Source organism: Mandrillus leucophaeus, unplaced genomic scaffold, assembly GCF_000951045.1.
Source record: "Mandrillus leucophaeus isolate KB7577 unplaced genomic scaffold, Mleu.le_1.0 Scaffold692, whole genome shotgun sequence".
NCBI lineage: Eukaryota > Metazoa > Chordata > Mammalia > Primates > Cercopithecidae > Mandrillus > Mandrillus leucophaeus.
In genome coordinates, this window is record NW_012107497.1 from 1,802,939 (window position 1) to 1,827,044 (window position 24,106).

At 34.2% G+C, this 24,106-nt stretch overlaps 1 protein-coding gene across 1 annotated transcript in view; it reads left to right on the forward strand.

Annotated features, from left to right (window-relative positions):
• LOC105555622 (dystrophin) overlaps positions 1–24,106 on the forward strand; it is a gene marked incomplete at its 3' end in the record, with an annotated part of 1,920,295 nt that overhangs the window by 598,727 nt on the left and 1,297,462 nt on the right. Inside the window, exons 12-13 of the mRNA XM_012002637.1 lie at positions 2,824–2,974; positions 22,166–22,285. Of these exons, the coding sequence (XP_011858027.1) occupies positions 2,824–2,974; positions 22,166–22,285 (271 nt within the window). The remainder of the gene's footprint in view (positions 1–2,823; positions 2,975–22,165; positions 22,286–24,106) is intronic.

Here is a 24,106-nt window from a genome sequence, read left to right on the forward strand (position 1 = left end):
CGAGTATCTTCTGTTTTTTTTTTTAATTTTTATTTATTTATTCTTTTATTGGTTAACATTATTGTATATGGGGATACTAAGAGACTCCTGGCAAATGCCTGTAATTTTCTGATGTAGTCCTACTTGCCCTGCATTGTATAGGATGAACTCAGTTGACCATTTGCGCTTAGGTTCTGTGTGGTAACCCCTTTCTCTGTGGATTCAGCAGCACGAGGAGCCAAACATGGAAAAGGGGTCATCTCAGCTTCTAGTTTAAAGAAATCATTTTTGAGTTTCTTGTAACAACTTCTAATTTAAGTCAAATTCTTACTGTTGAAGAGGTAGTTCACAGATAAAGGACAGAAATCACAAGATGGAGAGATATGGATAGATTAATATTTAGCTTGCTACAGGTGAGGTAATTACATAAAGAAGTATTTATGGGTGAGTACGCACTTGTACATCCACTTCTTTATGTCAACCCGGATGTCCTGTAAGCTACAACACCCTAGAAGCAACAAGCATACCTAGCAACAGGATCTTGGGTTCCAGTAACACTCCCCACCCCACCCCCCAAAAAAAAAGCTAGAACACTGTGGAGAAACGGCTGATTCTAAAACTAAGAAAGGCAGTATAGAAAATGAACCTGAAGCATTTGGTAGTGCCAGAAAGCAAGAACATGCTCAACTCCACAGCCCTGCCCTAAACAAAAAACTTTAACGGGATATGTCAGTCGCCAACCAAGGGAGTTCCCAGTGTCCAAAGCTGGAACTATTTGAGCAAAAATCCAAAGCAGAAACTAATACTGGATTTAGCCCAAAGTATCAAATAACTATACATGAGGCCATGTTATATAAATAAGTAATTTCATAAATAAATGGAGGAATAGAGACAAATCTCCAATGCAGAAAAAACTCCAAATAACTTATGTAACTTCTCTGCCCTCACAGAAAGAGAATATAACTCCCTACTCCATGGGGACTGTGTATAGTGACTTTCTTATTAAAAAATAGTGTAAAAGGAGGGGGAAAGAGTAACTTTATAGTGGATAAATGTGACACCTGTTACTTTAGCCACGTGGTCAAAGTTAACATTGATAAGTCATGTTGAGAGTATATATGCTTGATAAAATGTGATTAAAATGGCCCATTACCTCTGTGGTCTTTCAAAAACCCCAGTTTAATTATGAGGAAAAAAAATTCAGACGAATTCCCACTAAGAGGCATACTACAAAATACCAGCCTGGCCAGCACTTTTAAAAACTGCCAGAAAAATTCTGAGAAACTATCATAGCTAAAAGCAGATGAAGGAATCAGGACAATTAAGTGTAATATGGAATCCTTGAAGAGATACTGAAATACAAAAAAAATAGTTTAAATCTAAGGAAATCAGAATACAATATAGACTCCAGCTAATAATAATGCACAAATATTGGTTCATTAATTGTAACAAATGTTCCATAATAACATAAGATGTTAATAAAATGGGAGAGACTGAGTGCAAGTTATATGATAACTCTTTGTATTATAATCTCATTAATTTTTTGTAAATCTAAACCAAAAAATTAAGTCTATTAAAAAACACTCTCAGCTATATGTGCACTTTGTGTGTTTAAATGTGGTGATTAATGGAAACTTCCACTAAAGATTTTAGAATACAGTTATGTATTCAAAATAATATATTCCTAATTCAAATTATATCCCGTTTATAAGATCAATGTTCAGAATATAGTTTTGAAAAATACTTTAAACATGATATTTATAAAGACTATTTCTCTTGAAATAACCATTAACGCTTCCCATTTACATCTCAAATTTTGGTTGAATTAATGAAAGAACCTTAATGTATTTTCATCCTCAACACAAACTTGTGTAATTAATAGGCAAAGCATTATCCCATGTCCCTGATGCTGGAAATGTAACTGAGAACGTTTAAGAACCTGGTTGTAGAGCTTACCGCTGGGCTGTGAACCTAGGCCTTTGGACTTTAAATTCATTACCCAGCCCACTATTTTCTATATCTTTGTGGGGAAAAAAGCATGCTTTCATTTACCTATTTCTGTGTGTCAAATGACATCCAAACTTAATGCGTTAAAACAATTTATAATTGCGTCATGATTCTGAAGATCAAGAATATAAGCAGGGCTCAGCCAGGTTGTTTTTGTATTACTGGTGTTATAGCTGGGGTCACTCCTTGGGCTGCAATGAGCTGGAAGCTCACTTCCAATATAATATTTCATCCTCCAGAATCACTCCTATATGATCTCTAATGATTCAGTAGTGTAGCCTGGCCTCCTTTACAGCATGGAATCTAGGCTTCAAGAGAGGAAAAATACAAATGCTGCCAGGTCTTTTGTAGCCTACACTTGGATTTGGTGTGGTGTCAGTTATGTCACATTCTATGGTCAAAAAAAAAAGTCACAAGTCCTGATCATATTCACAGGGATGGAAAATAGACCTCATCTCTTGAAGGGAAGATGGACAAAGAATTTGTGGCCATCTTTAACCACCACACGTATTAAATAATGAGAATGTAAATGAACAACTGCCAAAATATATTACTAAGTCAGTTATGAGATGCTTTGCACTTCAGTTAGCATATTCACATTTAGTTGGTTATGTGAAACTTTTTAGAAATCAGGATTTGTGAATGATTATAGGTCTGAGAAATAAGAGTTCCAGGGACGATTGATAGTGGGCTTTCCTTACATCCTTCTCAATGTCCAGTAGATGCCCCCAAATGTGAACATTCCTTATATTATAAATTCTATTGTTTTACATTGCGATGTTCAGTAATAAGTTGTTTTAAAAGAGGTATAATAATAGACTTCTTTCAAATTTTCAGTTTACATAGAGTTTTAATGGATCTCCAGAATCAGAAACTGAAAGAGTTGAATGACTGGCTGACAAAAACAGAAGAAAGAACAAGGAAAATGGAGGAAGAACCCCTTGGACCTGATCTTGAAGACCTAAAACGCCAAGTACAACAACATAAGGTAGGTGTATCTTATGTTGTATGCTTTCTACTAGAAAGCAAACTTTGTGTATATTATCTATACACAATAACACAGATGACATGGTTGATGGGAGAAAATTAAAACTTAAAGTCAGCCATAGTTTAAAAATTATTTTTACCATCTTTGTTGCAATAGCTTGAATGAGTCCCCTCCAAAATTTAGGTGATTATATTAAGAGGTGGAATATTTAAGGGTGATTAATCCATCAGGGCTTCTCCCTTATGAATAGGATCAAGGCCCTTATAAAAGAGGCTTCACACAGTGTTCTCCTGTCTCTTGACCCTCCACCATGCACCACCATGTGAAAACTCTGAAAAGGCCCTCACCAGACGCTAACACCTTGATCTTGGATTTCCCAGACTCAAGAATTGTGAAACAATAAATTTACGTTCTTCCTAAATTACCCCAGTCTCAGTTATTTTTGTTATAGCAGCACAAAATGGATTAAGACGTTTGTTGTTGTTTTTTAAAAAATATAACATAACTAGGCTTTTCGTATTTGGAAAAGAAATCAAACATATTTGTGGATGAGAACAGTACAGGATGTGTGATTTATTAAAAATTTGCTTTCCTGGAAGAAAAACTTCATAGGGATTACTTGTAATACAAATTTAAATAATAAGGCTATGATTTTTTAATGTAATTTTACATTCAATTTATAGTAACTTGAAGCCGGCCAAGCTTGATGATAAATGAGGGTCTGAAGCATTGCTTTTGTATAAAATATGACATTTTAAAAATGTTAATATTTTTCATCTTGTTTCTTCAGTTTACTTGTACATTTCCAGTTACGCTCCCTCGCTTCCGGAAAGCATTTATTTTTTGTTTCTGTGATTGAGACTTCTACAATAATATTTCTGATCCAAAATTATGAGGGTACTTTATTTTAATCAATGCCATAAAATATTACAATTAGCTCTGAGTTTTATTGTTGAAATAGACTCCTGCTCAATTCATGAGGATACGCACACACAGAAGATCCTTTGTAGGTGTCCCAGGATTAGGGTTGCCATATGTAGCAAACAAAAATAAAAGAAGCCTACATAAATGTAAATTTCAGATAAACAACAAATAATTTTCTCAGTGTGTGTCCCAGATTATTCATTGTTTATCTGAAATTCACATTTTGCTGAGTATCCTTTATTTTATCTGGCAACTCTACTTATGATCTGTGGTTGTTGGATTTATGGCTTTGAAAGGAAATATCTGCTCCTTTACTTCATACTTCCTAAATCTGCCTTTTGCCTAACTTGATTCTCTCTTTTTATAATATTCAGTCAGATATAGTTTTACAGTTTTCCATGCAAATAAAAGATACATTTATTTCTAAGTTCTAGAGGTTTTTTTTTTTTTTTTTTTTTTTTTTTTTTGTTTAATGAGCTTCAGTTTTCAATGACAAATGGGGCCAGCTCTTACTATACTGACCCCCAGGAGTCCTTTGGTCACAGCAGTTGAAGATCTAGCATTTAAGAAGAGCTGTAACTATGGTAATCCTCATCTGCTATGCCATCAGGAAAAAAACATCAACTGTAGTGTAGTTAGGTAGAAATTGTGACAGTGATTACTTGTCACATAGATACTAATTGAACATCTGATGAAGAAGTTAGGTACAGTGCTAGTTCTCTAATAGTACCACTTTTGCTCTGTGGCACATTTGCTTCTCTGGTTGACACTATATCTGCCCTTTTCCCCTTGGCCTACACTGGAAGTTACATGCAGAGAGTGGCTATATACACCAGGGGTGTCCAACCTGTTGGCTTCCCTGGGCCACATTGGAGGAATTGTCTTGGGCCACACATAAAATATACTAACACTAACGATAACTGGTGAAGTAGAAGAAATAATTGCAAAAATATTTTAAGAAAGTTTACAAGTTTGTGTTGGGCCACATTCAAAGCCATCCTGGGTCATGGATTGAACAAGGTTGATGTACAGCAGTGGCTTCTCTCTCCCTGAGGGCATTTCTGGTGCAGAAGCATTTCAGCCAGTTTGAAGGCGGACAGGAGGTGCAATTAGTGCTGCCAGAGCTGCCCTTAGCCAATGAGGAGTAAAAGTCGATAGAGAAATCCCATAGAATCTTTGTCCCATAGTGGGACATTTCTAACATATATTCTCTACAGTCTTTCAGAGATTCCCCAGTAGAACTGAGCTCCAGATATACACAAGGTAACTTCCTGAATGTCTCCATGCTCTCATAATGCCTTAAGGGTTCACCCTCCAAATAAACCATTTGTTCCCAAGTCTTTTGCTCAAGATGTGTTTTTGGAGGAATCTAACCCAAGACAAACTTGTCCCACTAGAAGCCAGAGTTCGAGCTCCAGTTCTACCACTAACTGTATTGTCATTTTCCAACATCACTTAATGTCCCAGGTTCTCTATATCTTTACTTTGGAAAGAAAAGTGTTGAGTCAGTTTGTTTCTAGTGTTCCTTCCAGTCATAGTTTTAATGTATCCAATACTTTTGGAATTTGAAGTATTTTAGAAAAGACCAAGATTAGGCCAAGTAACACCGAACATCAGAAGGCAGGACACTGGTGCCGGATGCCTGGAGTGTAAAGAGAAAGCCAGGAAGAAGAGCTCCAAAAGAGCAGTGGAAGGAGAATGTTAGCACAGCTAAGTATGGATAACTTAGGGCAGCTGGGAAGGAAGTTCTTAGCTTGGGATGCTGAATAGACTCTTCATTTAGGTGAGACAAGCTCTCCAGGATCTTAATATTCTGACAGGTACCTGAAGTGTTTTGTGAATGAAATGGAAAATGTTTGACAAATATTGTCATAAAATTTCAATAGATGATTCATTACTTGAAAGTATGCCATTTCTAATGAGTATGAAATTGCCTTGAAGAAAAAATTTGAAACAAAAGAAGGCAACAGGATTATATGCAAGTTGGTTATGGAACATTTTACATCCAGGAATTATTTATTTAAAGAGCATAAAGAGGCCAGAAGGCATTGGTTTGCTGGCTCAGAGAGTAAGGCCAACTCCTACTTTTAACTATTTGAGCACTCTTCAGGACAAAAGTTTTTTAAAATAAAATTAAGACAAAGAAAATAAGATTTATATTCAAGTCTTGAAGATTGATAATGCTCTTTTGTTACTTGGGAACAATTTTGGTGAGAAGAAGGTGACTTAACATCAAACAATTTAGCAAAGAGTTGAATTTATTTAAAACATGAAACATGTACATTATATTATCTTTTAACACTGAAAGGAACATACATACAGAATTAAAGGAATACTATTTTGTTAGTCTTGGCACATTTCATAAAACAAAAGAAAATAAATATTACTTCTTTGGGTAACTGAGTTCAAACTAAAGCCCTATATATATAGTCATTGAATCGCCTTTCAGTTTTTCTTCCCAAGAATTGTAAATCATTGAAAGTAAGGAAATTTCTCCTTCTGACAACAAAATACATCAGTAACCTTAGAGTACCCACAAAAGCAACTCCCATCTACTGTATCATCAAACTTCTAATATTTATTTTTAGCTTTGTGTAAATAGACATTAAATCCTTGTGCTATCGCCATTTTTTTCTTAAAGATTATTGCAGATGACAAAATTAAAGAAAAGATACGGATTTTATTGCTGGGAATTGATTTAAATTCTACTCAGATCAGAGGTCGCCTGTTCTGTCTCTCAAATGGAGGGCAAGATTAAAATGTTTGCAAATCTTGCAAGTACACTGTGAATATTACAGATATGCCTCTGTATATTCTGTGACAGGATCCCTTGCTATCTTCATTTCAACAGCATTTTATTATGAGGCAGGCTAGAAATTCAGACACTGTGAAATGCCAGGAAGATAAGTCACTTTTACTGAACCTGGCAATTAGGTAAGGTAAAGCAGTTGATCCTATATGGTGGTTAGTATTAAATCTAGCCAAACCCTTTAGTCTGGGTAACCGAGAAAAGTTCAATTGGCTGCAACATTTGGGATAAACCATTCATTCTTAGACATTGCTTTGGGGAGAGTATTTAGAGGTTTGCTTTAGATCTGAGGCACCTAAGAGTGATTCTCTCTGGTGAGTAAACAAATCGAACCTCTCATTCCCCTGTGAAAAAATATATCACATATAATTCTAGCTGGTCATTTTTGTCTTATGGGATAGAATTTATTAGTGATGTTGATAAAGAATGAAAGGTTTTTCCCTCGAAGGAGTGGCATGATGTTATTGAGGAGTAAAAGCCTTGAGCTTTCATTAATAGTAAAGAAGTCTGCCATTTTGGAAGACATTTTTATCAAAAGGAAAATATTTAACAATGAAATCTTTTGTCTCCTGGCACAGTGAGACTGGGATGAAGTTTAAAGCTCAGTTTTCTTCCTAGGTTTTCCATTCTTCTGAGAGATTTAGACTTTTGTGCATAGATACATTACGTTGGTGACAGCATCAACAAAGACTTCACAAATTACTAGAATTTGCATATGTAAATATATACTCTATATTCTGACTTCAGTGAAGGTTCTATGTGAAATACTGATTAATACAAACTGAGTAGCCTCTTAGAAGCTCAGTCACCTATGCTTTCCTTGAAGGTTAGTTAAAGGCAGACATTTGGGTTGCCAAGATTGTGAAATATCCTCATCTGGTGACCTTTAAAATGATCTACATGTTCATGTTACAGAGAAGGTTTAGGTATAATTCTGCCAAAGGATCTGACATTTCATTTCATTCCATTGCATTCTATTCCATATCACTGAACAAACACTCATTATAGCACATGGGTGCTGTGAAGAATACAGAAACCAATCATTTATGAAATCTTATAGTATACTTAATGCTGGAGGATTTAAGCCTGATCATGGAGGTTGATCATGAGTCTTATATAAAAGACTCAGGCATTTGCTAGTAGTTCTATAAGTAACAGGAAACCATTATTCATGAGAAATTAAACTAGAAAGAGCAGCAATTTAGTAAAACTTACCTTAATATTTAAGAAGATATTTTTTGAAGATAAATGAAAGAGCAGAGAAAACAGGAGGCCAGAAAACATGTTAAGAGGATATTGCAGAAAGTGTATAGAGCCTGAATGAAAGCAATGTCAATGAAAATTGTAAACAAGTATAAAGCATTCCGGAGATCAAATCAAAACCAATAGAACTAGATTTAGGAAATGAACAAAAAGCTCAAAATAATAGATTCTGGGACTGGGCAACTGGGACCTGAGAGCTGGAATTAAGAAAATAGGCAGTAAAAAAGAGAAATGCAATAGTTGGAAGAAGGATAAGTGACTCAGTTAAGTCTGACAATGACATAGGATCAAGTAGTGCTTTTAGTGCTCAGCAAGCTCTCTCTCATATTTAGCATGGTTAAAATTACACGTTATTTGTTTCTGCTGTGAGGTTTCATTTTATTTCCTGTCTTTTGCCCTCATAAGTGCTTAATGAAAGTTTCATGGTTATGATGGTAAGGAGGATAAACAATAAAATCCAAAAAAATACTGTGTTATAACCAGAGAGCCAGATTTCTTTTGTGTTTTCAGAGTGCTTAGTCAATAGTTGATGCTCAGTGTTTTTAGAACAGATGTTCTGATAATATTGACTAGTTTTATTTCTCAAACCATCTTCATCATGGTTAACTTTCTGACAAGGGCATGAAATTTTGACAAATTAAAAAGTTGTGCGTACAACAACAACAAAAAAATCATAAAGGTGTAGAAAAATATATCTATAAAGTGGCTTACCTGGTGATGTTGTATCTGGTGTCTTCAGTCTCTGACTTTTCTTATTTCCTTCTATCTCTGTTGCATTCCCATATTCAAATATCTTAATAGTGGTAAACCATTGACTATGAAATTGATTTGAGTGGTAGTATTATTATTTTGACATAAATGATTGGAAGTTTATGTAAAGAAGGAACGTCACTTATATAGTCTACATAGTAGTATGTGCATGATATTCAGTTACAGTTTTTTAATCTAATTGAGAAGACTTCTAATTTCCCATAAGCATTCTATTAACAAGCATCATAGTCCAAGGATATATTTGCACAGTAATGCTATAGATTATTAATAATCATGATAAAATGCATGCACATGTTCTTATTTTACAAATCAAGTGTTTCTAGCAATCAGATTATTATTTAGCTTATTAGAAGTTACTGAGTATTGATTCAGTAACATTACTTAGAATGTCACAGCTTTTTTTTTTTCTTCTTTTTTTTTTATTATACTTTAAGTTCTAGGGTACATGTGCACAACGTGCAGGTTTGTTGCATATGTATACATGTGTCATACTGGTGTGCTGCATCCATTAACTCGTCATTCACATTAGGTATATCTCCTAATGCTGTCCCTCCCCCACCCCGGCCACAATAAGACCTGGTGTGTGATGTTCCCCTTCCTGTGTCCAGGTAATGTCATTGTTCAATTCCCACCTGTGAGTGAGAACATGTGGTGTTTGGTTTTCTGTTCTTGTGATAGTTTGCTGAGAATGATGGTTTCCAGCTGCATCCATGTCCCTACAAAGGACACAAACTCATCCTTTTTTATGGCTACATAGTATTCCATGGTGTATATGTATCGCATTTTCCTAATCCAGTCCATCACTGATGGACATTTGAGTTGATTCCAAGTCTTTGCTATTGTGAATAATGCCACAATAAACATACGTGTGCATATGTCTTTATAGCAGCATACTACTTTGTTTTAAAGTACATCAGTACTGCTACAAAAATTATAGCTGCTGAAGACTCTCTCATCTTAGAGGCACTAACGTTAGTTATTATACTTCATTACTCCTATAATGCTTCCTCATGAGAAGACATTGACCTCTGCAGCGGGGTTTAAAGCAAGGAAAATAAGGACCCTAATTCTCGCTTACTGAGTTAGTCTCATGTAAAATGTCTCTCTTTTTCTGAACCAGTACTGTAACAATCAATTTCAGTTATTTTGTATAGGTAATACAAAATTAATAATGTAAATAAATTATTTAATTATAAAAAACATTTTAGAATGCATTTTAGGGAAACCTTACAAGAAAGCTAAGACACATATGATAACATGAATTTTAAGGCAATAATTTTCCTCAGCAAATGTATGAATGTATCTTAAAATGCATGACCGTAAATCCAGTCACATGTTAAAAAATAAGGTTGAATATGATACTTTTTCTGAAGAATATGGAGTACTATCATGTTTAATATTTCTGTTATAAACAGAACTTCTAGTAGATTTCTAGTACTAGTAGATTTCTGCTGGTAAATCTGGTAGTACTCTATTCATTGAAAGTAATGATACTGTATACTTTAACAATTAAAAATCTAAGTCATATCTAGTAAGACTAAAAAAGCACTAAACTATTTTTACATAATGGTCTACAGTTTTGGCACACTGAGGATATTTAATAATTAAAATAGAATGTGATTACCAAGTTATTAGAAATAAATACTGATGCTCAAAAGAGCTATTTCCATGAATCTTACTGTAAGGATGGAAGGATAATGTGACTATGTCAGAAATGAAAGAAAATAAGCATTTCCTCACCACCTACCAAATCTAAGCAGTGTACAAGCTGAATTTAATGTATTATCTCATTTAACTCTAGTAATAAACATGTCTTAGAGTTTTAAAATAGATTGAGGGGTTACATGTACAGGTTTATTACATGAATATATCGTGTAGTGGTGGAGTCTGGGATTTTAATATATCCATTACCTGAATAACGAACACTATACTCAATAGGTAATTTTTCACCCTTCACCCCACTACCAGCCTTTAATCTTTTGTAGTTTCCAGTTTATATTATTCCACTCTAGATGTCCATGTGTACCCTTTGTTTAGTTTCTTCTTATAAGCGAGAACATAATGCATTTAAGTTTCTGTTTCCCAGTTACTTCACTTAGGATAATGGCCTCTAGTTCCTATTCATGTAGCTTAAAAGACGGGATTTCATAGTTTCTTATCACTGTGTAGTATTCTGTGGTGTGTGTGTATATATATATATGCATATATATATACACACATATACATGTGGATGTCACATTTTCTTCAATCATTTACTGATGGGCACTTAGGTTGTTTCTTTGTTATTGTAAATAGTGCTATGATAAACATACAACTGCAGTATATTTTTCATGTAACACTTTTTGTTGCTTTTGTTGAGTATATACCCAGTACTAGGATGCAGGATCGAATAGTTGTGTTTTGAGTTCTTTGTGAAATCTCCATACTGTTTTCCATAATGGTTATACTAACTTACATTCCCACCAAGAGTGTATAAACATTTTCTTTTCTCCACATCCTTGCCAACACCTGTTGTTTTTTGACTTTTTAAATGATAGCTATCCTTTTAAAAAGAATGAGATACTGTCATTTGCAACAGTGTGGATGGAACTAGAGATCATTATGTTAAGTGAAATAAGCCAGGCACAGAAAGACAGCCATATCATATGTTCTGACTTATTTGTGGGATCTAAAAAAAAAAAAAACAATTGAGGTCATAGAAACAGAGTAGAAGGATGGTTATCAGAGACTGGGAAGGGTGGTGGAAGGGAAGTGGGGATGGCTATTGGGTACAAAAAATTATAGTTAGAACGAAAAGGCATACTATTTGATCATATCATAGGGTAACTATAGTCAATAATAACTTGTACATTTTAAAATAACTGAAAGATTATAATTGGATTGCTTGTAAGACAAAGGACAAATGCTTGAGGTGATAGATACTAAGTTCTCTATGATGCAATTATTTCACGTTGCAGGCCTGTATCAAAACATCTCATGTACCCCACAAATACCCGTACTCTGTACCCACAAATTTTTTAAATGACATTGGAAAAAAAAATAATAGCCGTACTGACTGGTGTGAGATGATATCTCCTTGTGGTTTTAATTTGCATTTCTCTGATGATTAGTGGTATTGTACGTTTTTTCATATGTTTGTTGGCTGCTTATATATCTTCTTTTAAAACATGTCTGCTAGTGTCCTTTGCCTACTTTTTAATGGGTTTATCTATTTTTCTTCTTGTTATTTGTAGATTCTGGATATTAGTTTTTTTGTTAGATGTATAGTTCGGAATTGTTTTCCATTCTATAAGTTGTCTGTTCATTCTGTTGATCGTTTCTTTTGATGTTCAGATGATTTTAAAATTAAGCTCCATTTGTCTATTTTTGTTTTTATTTTTGAGTACTTAGTCATAAATTCTTTGCGCAGGCCAGTGTTGAGAACAGTTTTTCCTAGATTTTCTTCTAGGATTTTTATATTTTCAGGTCTTACGTTTAAGTCTTTAATCCATTTTGAGTTAATTTTTGTATATGGTGATACATGGCCCAGTTTCATTCTTCTGCTTATGACTATCCAATATTTACAGCACAATTTATTGAATAGGACGATGTATATATACTTTTTTTTTACTTTGTTGAATATTCATTTGTCATAGGTATATGGTTTTATATGTGGGTTCTTAATTTGGTCAAATCAATCTATATGTATATGTTTTTATACCAGTATCCATGCTGTTTTGGTTACTGTAGCCTTGTAGTATAATTTGAAGTCAGGTAATGTGATGCCTTCAACTTTATTCTTCTTGCTTAGCATTGCTTTGACTATTTGGGCTTTTTTCTGATTCTCTATGTATTTTAGTACTTTTTTCTAATTCTGTGGAAAATTATGTTGGTAATTTATAAGGACTTTGTTCGATCTGTAGATTGCTTTGGGCAGTGTGGCTATTTTAACAATATTGATTCTTCCAATCCATGAGAAGGGGAAAGTTTTTCCATTTGTTTGTGTCATCTATGATTTATTTCATTGATGTTTTGTAGTTCTCCTTGTAGAGATCTTTCACTTTTTTGCTTAAAGGCATTTCTAGGTTTTTTTGTTTTGTTTCTTGTTTTTTTTGTAGTTGTTGTAAATGAGATTGAGTTCTTGATTTTGTTCTCAGCTTGATCATTATTAGTGTATAGAAATGCCACCAATTTTATACATTGATTTCATATCCTGAAACTGTACTGAAGTCATTTATCAAATATAGGGGCCTTTTAGAGGAGTCTTTAGGGTTTTTTAGATATAAAATCCTATCATCAGTGAAGAGAAGTCATTTGACTTTCTTTTTCCCAATTTGGATACCTTATATTTCTTTCTCCTGCCTGATTGCTCTAGCTAGGGCTTCCAGTACTATGTTGAATCGGAGAAGTGAAAATGGGTATCCTTGTCTTGTTGTAGTTCTTGGGGGAGACAGGTGCTCTCAACATGTTCCTGTTCAGTACAGTGTTGGCTCTTGGTTTGTCATATATGACTTTTGTTATTTTGAGATCTGTTCCTTCTATGCCTAGTTGTCGAGGGATTTTACCATGGGGAGATGCTGGATTTTATCGAATGCCTTTTCTGCATCTATTGAGATGATCCTGTGGTTTTTGTTTTTATTTCTGTTAATGTGGTGAATCACATATATTGATCTGCATATGTTGAACCATCCCTACATACCTGGAATAAAGCTCACTTTATTGTCATGTATTATCTTTTTGATACGCTTTTTCATTTGGTTTGCCAGTATTCAGTTGAGAATTTTTGCATCTGTGTTCATCAGGGATATTGGCCTGTGGTTTCCATTTTGTTGTGTCCTTACCTACCTTTGGTATTAGGGTGATACTGGCTTCATAGAATGAGTTAGGGAGAATTTCCTCCGGTTTGATTTTTTGCAACAGTTACAGTAGGATTGGTACCAGTTCTTTGCATGTCTGGTAGAATTTGGCTGAATATGTCTGGTCCTGGGCTTTATTTTTTGGGGAGATATTTTATTACTGATTCAGTTTCACTATTTGTTATTGGTCTGTCCAAGAATTTTGCTTCTTGTGGTTCAGTGTTGGGAGTTGATATGTATCCAGGAATGTATTCACTTCCTCCAAATTTTCTAATTTGTGTACCTAGAGATGCCCCTAGTAGTCTCTGATAATCTTTTGTATTTCTATGGTATCAGTTGTAATGTCACATTTATCATCTCTGACTTTGCTTATTTGATTCCTCTATTTTTTTCTTGGTTATTCTAGCTAGTAGTCTATTAATTTTGTTTATCTTTTCAAATAAATGACTTTAATTTTTTAATTTTTCCGTTTATTATCTCGGTTTCATTTAGTTCTGCTCTGATCTTTATTTCTTTTTTTGAGGGGGGGGGCAGCTACTCTGATCACTCAATTTATGTCGTGGAAACTTTGGACATTGACAGGTTGCTTTCTGGCCTTATTACACATTATCCAGAAATTTCCACTGCCTTGGATTCCTAGGTTAATTCCATTAGGCTCATGAAACCTGTATCTTCTATGATTTAAAAAAAAAAAAAAAAAAAAATTTAATAGTTTTTTTCGGCCAGACGCAGTGGCTCATGCCTGTAATCCCAGCACTTTAGGAGGCCGAGGTGGTTGGATCACAAGGTCAAGAGCTCGAGACCATCCTGGCCAACATTGTGAAACCCCGTCTCTACTAAAAATACAAAAATTGACTGGGCGTGGTGGCAGGCACCTGTAGTCCCAGCTACTTGGGTGGCTAAGGCAGGAGAATCGCTTGTACTCGGGAGGCTGAGGTTGCAGTCAGCCAAGATCGCGCTACTGCATTCCAGCTTGGTGACAGAGCAGATCTTTGTTATTTCTTATCTTCTGCTAGCTTTGGGTTTGGTTTGTTCTTGTTTTCTAGTTCCTTGAAATACAATATTAGGTTGCTAATTTTAGATCTTTCTATCTTGGTGTAGGCATTTAATGCTGTAAATTTCCATCTTAGCACTGCTTCTGTTGTATCCCAGAGGTTGAGGTATGTTATGCGTGTCTCTTCATTTGTTTCAAAAAGTTTTAATTTCTTCCTTGATTTCATTGTCCAAAGATCATTCAGGAGCGGGTTGTTTAATTTCCACGTATTTGTATAGATTTAAGGAGTCTTCTTGATATTCATTTCTAGTTTTATTCCACTGTGTTTCAAGAAGATGCTTGATATGATTTTGATTTTTAAAAATGTGTTAAGAACCACCTTGTGGCCTAGCCACAATTTTCAATTTTTTATAATGATCCATGTGCAGATGAGAATAATGTACATTCTGTAGTCGTAGAATAGAGTGTTCTATAAATGTCTGACCTGGAAGGATATTAATCCTTGATTTTGATTTTACAGACAAATAAATGTGTTCAAAGAGTTTAAGGAGTTGTTCAAGGTAACTTCAGTAGTAATTGGTAGATTCTGATTTTAACTTTAACCTGTCTGCCTTTGAACCGAGACCATTTCTGTCCATTTTGAGATTCCAGTGAAGCTTGACTCCACCTGAGATCCTAGAGACTAGAACAAATGCAGAGAAGTGGCAAAGAGATTTGAAGATGTTGTGGCACTTGGTTTCACAGGATTGGGGATGTCTGGATAGAAGGTACAGAGACTGAGTGCATATGAGTCTTCAAACGTAGAGTAAGCAGTAGTGGTAGCTACGCCTTAAATACTCAGAATCAAAATGCTTAATGAGATAATTCATCACCATTAATCCTGTAGTTCTTTCTTTAAAATAGAGGTAGAAGGGAAACAGGAACATAGGCTTATGATAAGCATGGCAGTAGTGTCTGAGCAGGAGGATAATCATTGGAACTGAATTTCACAACTATATTCTGTTTAGCAGCACAATGCATATCATTTCCTCTGTGCTCTGCCTGAAACTTTCTACCCCAACTCTCTCCCAATAATCTTGTTCTTTTCTTTTTCAATAAGTATTTTCAGTAAAGGCATTTTATAATTATTTATTCAATGTTACTGGTTTTTACTTTGATCTGATTTTAATTCTGTATATGTAGAATGTGTAGGTGGGTGCATGCATGGATTGTAGAAAGAGTAGGAAAGGCATGAGAGTTGAGGGCTACCATTTGGTGATTAGGGACTGTCCTCACTCCATGACATATGTCTGACCATGCAAATTTTTCTATGATACCATCAGATCAGGTAGTTCGAACCTACTTTTGTTAATGTAGTATAAATAGAATTGGAAGTTCAAGTATTATTTAAGGATTTAACACTTAACTGTGTGTTTCTCCAGACCTTAAAACTTTGCTGTAACTTCAGCAATTCTTTTCATGACTTTTAAAAAATCACATTTTTTTTCTGTACTTATGATGTCTATTAGAAAGGATGATAGTCAGAATGTTTTAGATTAGGGTAAAATAGATTAGTATTAGATTATTACAGTTTAGTTTAAAATATTTGATATAAATATGGCTAAATATGAATTCTTTCAATGAATTAGATGCTAATATTTTTGGAATTTATACTGTTTTCCAGGCAAAATGTGAAACAATTTGACCTTATTCAATCTTCTTAACCACATAAAGAAAGAGGCAGTTTTGTTATCTCAATTTTGAAATTAGGAAGCTGAGGCTTGGTGTGGTTGATGACTTTCTCAAAGTCACGTGGTTGGTTATTGATGCTTCCAGGAATTACACATAGAAAATCTGATTTCAGATGCTACACTTTTGCCTGCAGTTTTACTGTCTCCTCAAAGTCATGCGCAAGTTTCGGTCAATCTATTTCATCCTATGTGCTTTTCCATATGTAGGGGTACATTAATTGTCTACTTTATTTTTAAAACAGTTTCTTTTCATATTTCTTGAGTCCCCTTCAGGCTATTGAGAAACATTTAGTGTGCTTTTATAGTCTTTCAAATCTCTCCATTGAAACAGTCTTTCAGAACCCCCATTTGGTAGCTTAGGAGTTGGCAGAAACATAAACATTCATTTCTAACAAAAAGATAAAATCAATGTGTTCTGATATAAGGACTAATAAAGATATTCAATCACATTTAAGTAAGTGAATATCAAAAGCTTTTCTAGGGGAGCCTGTTGGGAAAGATTATTTAAAATATTCAGCAAATTTATAACAAAGTTACATACCATAAATAGATCTTCATGGAAAGCTAGACAATACTGTGACCAGCCAGGCTTAGCAAAGTGAATATTTCACTGCAAATAAAATTGAAAGTCATTTCCAGATCATTTCATTCAGGCTGGCAAGGGATATAGAGCCTAGTCCAGTGTAGAGGTGGTAGAAAGAATGGGGCATAGAGGAAAAGAGAGTGAAAAAAATAAATTACCTGCCACCCCATCATTTCCCAAGAAATCCTAACACTTTCTGATTTGTACTTGAAGTTTTTATTTGGAAAAAAGTCAATTCCTGTCCAGATGTCTTGCATTATAATGATCATTAGTATCTAGGGATTTTTTTGTTCATGAGACAGCTTTTTAAAGATACTACTTTCCTAGATGTTAGACTCATCTCTATTCCTAGAACCTTCTGAATTCTTAATGTCCTTTGCAAATTTTATGTTTGCTACAATTTTTTTCTCATTAGTCTTTCCTTATGTGTGCATTTATTTAGATAAACTACCAACTACTTAATATTTATAATTAAACATCTAAATATATTAATTTTAAAGTCATTTTTGGAGACAATAGATGGCCTTCGAATTAATGATGAACACGTGGTCTGTGTTGTTTCTAGTGGGGGGTGTGTGTGCGTGTGTAGGACCTGCAAGTACTGGCAATGTGCTGTTGGTTATTCAGTGAAGTAGGAGTAGTAGTTAAAAAAAAAAAAAAAAACTCTACATATAGGTAACAGCTGTTCTTTCCTGTTTCTGGTAGCTGAGTCTATGCTATGGCCAAAAGAAATAAGTAAAACAAAAGCTTCTCACATCGAATTTACAGGAGACCCAACCTTGTTTTTGTTTTCTGTTATGCTACCTTTCTATTCATTATTGCTCTTCACCTTTAAACATCAGATCAAAAATTTCCCTAGCCTTACATAATTCCATGTCTTTATTTCCTAAGTATTATTTTACATGTGTGCTAAGAAAGGGTAAAATAGTATAGGTCTAGAGTAAACACTGAAGTGGCTCTCCAGTGGTTATTCTAAGCCACTTTGAAAACCAACTTTGACATGGACAAGAGCCAGAAGAATTCGGTATCACTGATGGCATTTAAAAGAAGCACAAGAAAAGTCATGTTTAAATAATGAAATCGGGAACATGTACTAAGGGAGTAACAAATTTTGTTAAGCCCTTTAACTAGAGACTTATTTACAAGAAATACTATTATTCACAGAGGTGTAACAAAAACTGTTTATCAAATCTCAGCATTCTTAATGTTAAATCTCACTGTTGGCCTTTTCTCTTGTCATAAAGAGAAAAATACATTATTTGACATTCGAGAACAAACATCAGTAACATTTGTATCTATCTAATAATGGTAACGAAATTTAATTAGGAGCATGATAGATTTTGGAAATCTGGTGTTACAAAAGCATTCCTTTAATAAAATAATGAAAATAAATGCATAATAAAATACCTAGTATGTGTGTGTACATGTGTATGTGCAATCTGGAAGCTTTTAATAAAAACATATTTTAACAATATTATATTACAATATTTTAATTTGAAGGTATTTTCTGATAGACAAATGTTTTTGTGTACTTCTCTGGTGATACATCTATATTTAGAAATAATTTGGCTCATATTTCAGGCTTAATTAGCAAATCAAGTATAAATCTCCATTGTGTAAATTCATCTATGAAAAACTCAAATCCATAAGAAGTCAATATTTAAAATTTTAATTAAATATAGCCTCATAACACTGTAGCATATTATTTTTTTTAAATGCTCTTGAGAATCCATGTCTTTCCAACTAGAGAAGCAGGGAGGCATTCTTTACCCCAGTGATCAAGGCCTTTATTCATGGATTCCTACATTGGCAGAACAATTGAACTTTTTAACTCCAGCTTTGTATGTTTGGCATTTCTGCTACTTGTAAGAATCAGTGTTAAAACAAAACAAAACAAAACAAAACCCTGGACGTTGGATAGTTTATAATCTGTATTTTGCTGATATTAAGGAGATTAGCTAATGGTGTGATATTCACTAATATTTATTTTGCATTTGAAGTCTGAGAAAATAAGAGATACGCTTACAGTTTTACCATAGCTTTTGTCTTACAGCTATTTAGTGTGCTCAGAAAAGTCAGTTTAATCTTTTTTAGTTTAATTCCTGATTAGCTGAGAAAGAAGAGATATAATTTTAAAAAGTCATAGAGAAGAGATACTGGAAATAACATTAAATCAAATGCAGCTTATGCAAATCTACTCCAGTACTCTGGATTCTTCAACATTCTTAGTCACTGTAGAGAGCCTTTCCCTGCTCCTTTATTTCCTTCTACTCGCCATAAGTCGAGACGGTTCTTGTGTTTGGTTTTAATGCTATCATCTCACAATTCGCTTTAGTGGTACTTTGTGTTAGCAGTTCTGCCAAGCATAAAATATAAACCCTTGATTAATATGGCAAGAATGCCATTTCGATTATAAAACAAATAGGAAAATGAAACAAAATCAGAACAACTAAGTAATGGAGAAAATAGTACGTTTGATCACATATGCTTTAAAAGACTCAGTATGAGTTGGATTCATTCCATGGATCAAACAGTGTTTTTCTTACATTTCTTAACTAAAATATATTAAAATTGTGAAAAAGCAATTTACATGTAAAAATGAAAACTATGGCATTATTTACTTGTAGTTTTGTAATATATGTAATTATATATACTCATAATGAAGGACAGAAAAGAATTTGCTAAATTCAGAAAACCAACTTAGGATACATTGGCCACCAAATTATCATTTTAATTATTATTTGAAACATTCCTGGCTGACACATTTAAAATGTTCCCAGTCCTGTCTTATGTAACTCAGAAAACACAGATTCAACATGACTGTCAAGGACAACTCTGAATTTTAATGTTTCCATTTTTGGCCTCATGGCAGAACGAATTTTATTAACCATTATAAGCTCTGGAATGTCAAAGGCATGATAGGCAGTATAGATTCCACACACAAAATAAATGCATAGTCATTTTATTCTAAATTGCTTCACTTGAAAATGTAGCATGAAAATCTAGAGAGACGAAGTAAAAGAAGTGATTTTATAGTGTTCTAAAATGTTGAGGCTTGGAAAATATGAAGCCTAGGATAAAAATGCTCATGCACTTGAGATTATGATTCAGCCATCCTAATAAGTTGCCTTCCACCTGCCATAGAGTTTGAATACCTAAGAGCTAGACTGATAGGTGCTAAGCACTGTTGTTTTGCAAGTAGGGACAGCATGTTTGCCAGAAAGTAACAGGAAATGTCCCAAACTTGTTTCTCCACTCTTGTGTTATATAACAAAATGTTCTAAGAAGCAAACTAGTTGGCTAGAAGTCTCAAATAGCTCTTCAGAGAAATCCCAATAATAATAATTAGTGTAACAGGGTAAAGTCTTAAGGGATCTGGAGCACCCAGGCAAGATATCTTGGTTCTAGAGCAGCCTCCTTTGTTTACCCCTAATTTATTCCTGTGTTTACCCCTGTTCATCATTACAAAATAATTGTACATCATGTTTCTAAAAAGATTGGAAATACTATTTTGTGACAGCCTCACTTAATAGGGGGAAATGATTTTTTCAGAGCCACATTTGTTAAGTTAGAAAGCCAAGATGTGAATTAGGCTGGTTTTACCCCAGGGTTCAGTTGAGACCAAGTGGTTATTTTCTGTTGAGATTAGTGTAATTGTGATTACACTAAAAATCACTAATTCTTCCTACTATATTGTAATCTTTGTGCAATCAGGAAGGAACAAACTCATCTGTGCATATTTTCCCCAAACCCCCACATGGCACCATTTATCTGACAAATGTTCATTGATCTTTATTTGCTTGTAATACATAGTGAGAAGGACAGAGGGCATCTCTGTTCTAGTGGATTGCATATGATGGTTAAGTAGAGACAAAAGGACTAACTGATATATAAGACATTACCGAGTAGTGACAATGCTATGATTTAAAAAATGACAGAAATAGCAAATTACTAGGGAGGAACGTTGGATAGCTTGCTCATGAAAAGCTGCTCTGGGTAGGTAACACTTACATTGAGTCCTGAATGATAAAGAGATTATTTAAAGATCTGGAGGAAAAGCAATCCCGGTAGAGGGAACAGCTTGACACATTTTTGGAAGAGAGAGAAAGCAAGTTGTTCTGAAACAGTGTGAGGGCAAGAATGGTATACAGTCAGATTGGTGAGGTAGGCAGGTGCTAGATCATATAAGAATTTCAGGTAAAGAAGTTAAATTTTCTATCTTAGTATGATAGGAGTCTATTGGTTTTTATAAATAGGAGTGACAGCTGATTTGTAGTTGGAGCAGAAGAGAAAGAACCAGTAAAGGAGCTAAAAAATAGCACATAGGCCAGGTGCAGTGGCTCACATCTGTAATCCCAGCACTTTGGGAGATTGAGGTGGGTGAATCACCAGAGGTCAGGAGTTTGAGAGCAGCCTGGCCAACGTGGAGAAATCCCATCTCTACTGAAAATACAAAAATTTAGCTGGGTGTGGTGGTGTGCACCTGTAATCTCAACTACTCAGGAGGCTGAGGCAGGAGAATCCCTTGAACCTCGTAGGTGGAGGTTGCAGTGAGCCGAGTTCACGCCATTTGCACTCCACCCTGGGTGACAGAGTGAGACTCCGTCTCCAAAATATAGAAAAAAAAGTAGCACATAGTTAGGAGGGTGATCAAGAGAGGGTGTCAAGAATGTGGGAGTGGTCAATTAGGTTAGTAATCAACATGTCAAGTAAGATGCTATAACAAATGGTTATTGAATTTAGGACATGAAAGTTGATAGTGTCCTTTACAAAAGGTATTTCAGTGGGATAGTGGGCAAAGTGAATAGTAAGATAAATATATGGAGACAGTAACTGTAGGAAACTTTTTTTTCTTTTCAATAAAGAGGAACACATAGGAGGACAGCAGCAGGACAGGTTTGTTTGATCAAGAGTTTGTTTTATTTTTATGGTAATGGAGAACTTCAGTAGAGAAAAAGAGCCTGAAAATGCCATAAGTGCTGATAGTTTCAGGAGAAAAGTCTTGAAAAGGAGAAAGGGAGTGGGACGAGAAGCAGAACATCCTACAGTACCTTTCTTAACGTTAGTCTTTTTTATATACTTTCCAGTTAAATTGACAATAGAAACATATAAATTTTGCTGAGCATCGTAGCAGAAAATTTGCTTGGAATGTTTCTAGTTTAATAAAAAATAGGATTACCTGAGATGTAGCAGAAATGAATTTCACCATTTGAGAGCAAATGATTTCAACATACATGTAAGACTATTATTTTAATTTCTTTTAAAAACATTTTATCTTTCAGGTGCTTCAAGAAGATCTAGAACAAGAACAAGTCAGGGTCAATTCTCTCACTCACATGGTGGTGGTAGTTGATGAATCTAGTGGAGATCACGCAACTGCTGCTTTGGAAGAGCAACTTAAGGTCAGATTATTTTGTTTAGCTAACTAAATATGTTGTTTAAAAGAAGTATACCTTGAAAAGTATTTTAAAAATTTAGAATGCAATTTATATATTAAAATACTTAGAATACAATATGTTTGTTAAAAATAATTCTAATTATTTTCTATTTGTGGAAATTACCATTTCATTCATTGTACACTATTTGCTTACATGAGTTTCCTGGACTGGGGAAACATAAATGGATATCCATTTTTTAAATTATATTGAATCACATATATTAGATAACTAGTCTGAGGCATGCTGTTTAATATTTATGTCCTCTTCAAGCCTACAGCCTAAAAGGACAAAGATAAAAAACAAGAAAAATTACATTTAATTAAATAATGAAACATTGAATGCTTTCACTATATTTATTCCGGGAAGCCTTCAGATGTAGTCTTTATGAGAGTATAGCAGAATGTTTAAGTCATGGGATTCTGATTGAAGTAGATATTTAGCCTTTTAAGCCCTCTTCCTATCTGAGTTGTAGTAGTTATGCTTTTAGAAACACATCCAGTACATTTTAACAAAAGATGATGTAGATATTTTAACATTTTTGTATTTTTTTCCAAATGCAGAACAATAAAGTTGTACTGTTAAAAAAAAAAATTGATAGATATATGTACATATACCAAAACATCAGCATTAGGGAAAATATAACAATTTATTATTTTGAATAATTATACAATTGTGAGTGTGTGTGTGTGTGTGTGTGTGTATATATATATATATATGTGTGTGTGTGTGTGTGTGTGATATTTATTGTAGAAAAATAAACCTCTACTGTAAAAAAGTTTCAATGGGGTTTGTACACATATACCAGAACATCAATATTAAGGGAAAACACATTAATTTATTGTTTAGAGTAATTACACATACACATATATAACTGTAGATTATATTTGACACACTCATTCTGACCACCAAATGCTTGCCTTTCCTTTGTGACAAAAGTAAAAGTGATATGTCCAAGAATCCAATCAATGTGGGTTTAAATGGCTTTATCAGCCCAAAGTAGTACTAAACATAGTTTCTCCTACCTAATCTATAACACGCTTTCTTAAAGCCTATCTCTGCTTTCTTCTCTTTTTGTGTGAAGTGTGTTTTTTTTTATTCCAGTGAAATGTCATTTCCTCAGGTTACTACTTTAGACTGCTAATCTCCAACAATGTTATCTCATTCTCCATCATTAAATGACAAAGGGAAAATATTTTGACCAAATAGGTTGGACATGGCTAGAACAGAGCATTTCATATATACTGGTGATTCATGTTAATTGCTTGTGTTTCAGTGAAGTTTCAGGGATCTAAAAAACTTATGTCCCTAGATTTTATATATATTATCAAATATATGATCTTTTATATCATATATATACCCACACACTCGTAATAAGCTAAAGTGCTATGCTTTAAAGAATTCCATAATTCTGATACAATAGTAACTAATTGCAGATGGATAAAAATCTAATACTCAGTATTTAGTAGAAATTTTCAATTAATATTAAATAAGGCTGGGAAGCAGGGGTTGAAGGGAGGTTACTGGTTAAAAAAATACTTAAACACAGACATTGTTCTAAGGCATAGAGTATTTCCATTTAAAATAACAATTCAAAGCACCCATTTCATCATTAGCTGACCCAGTGCAAATAGCTTTTCAATATAATTCATCCAAGGTGATGCTTGTGTGGTTAAGGCATCTTGAAAAACAGTCCACAGAACTCACAGATGGTTGTGTGGTGGCCCTAAACTCTTTTGTATTCGTTTTCTTACTTGCTTTCATTTTCACCTTATTTTCTGCCTTTAT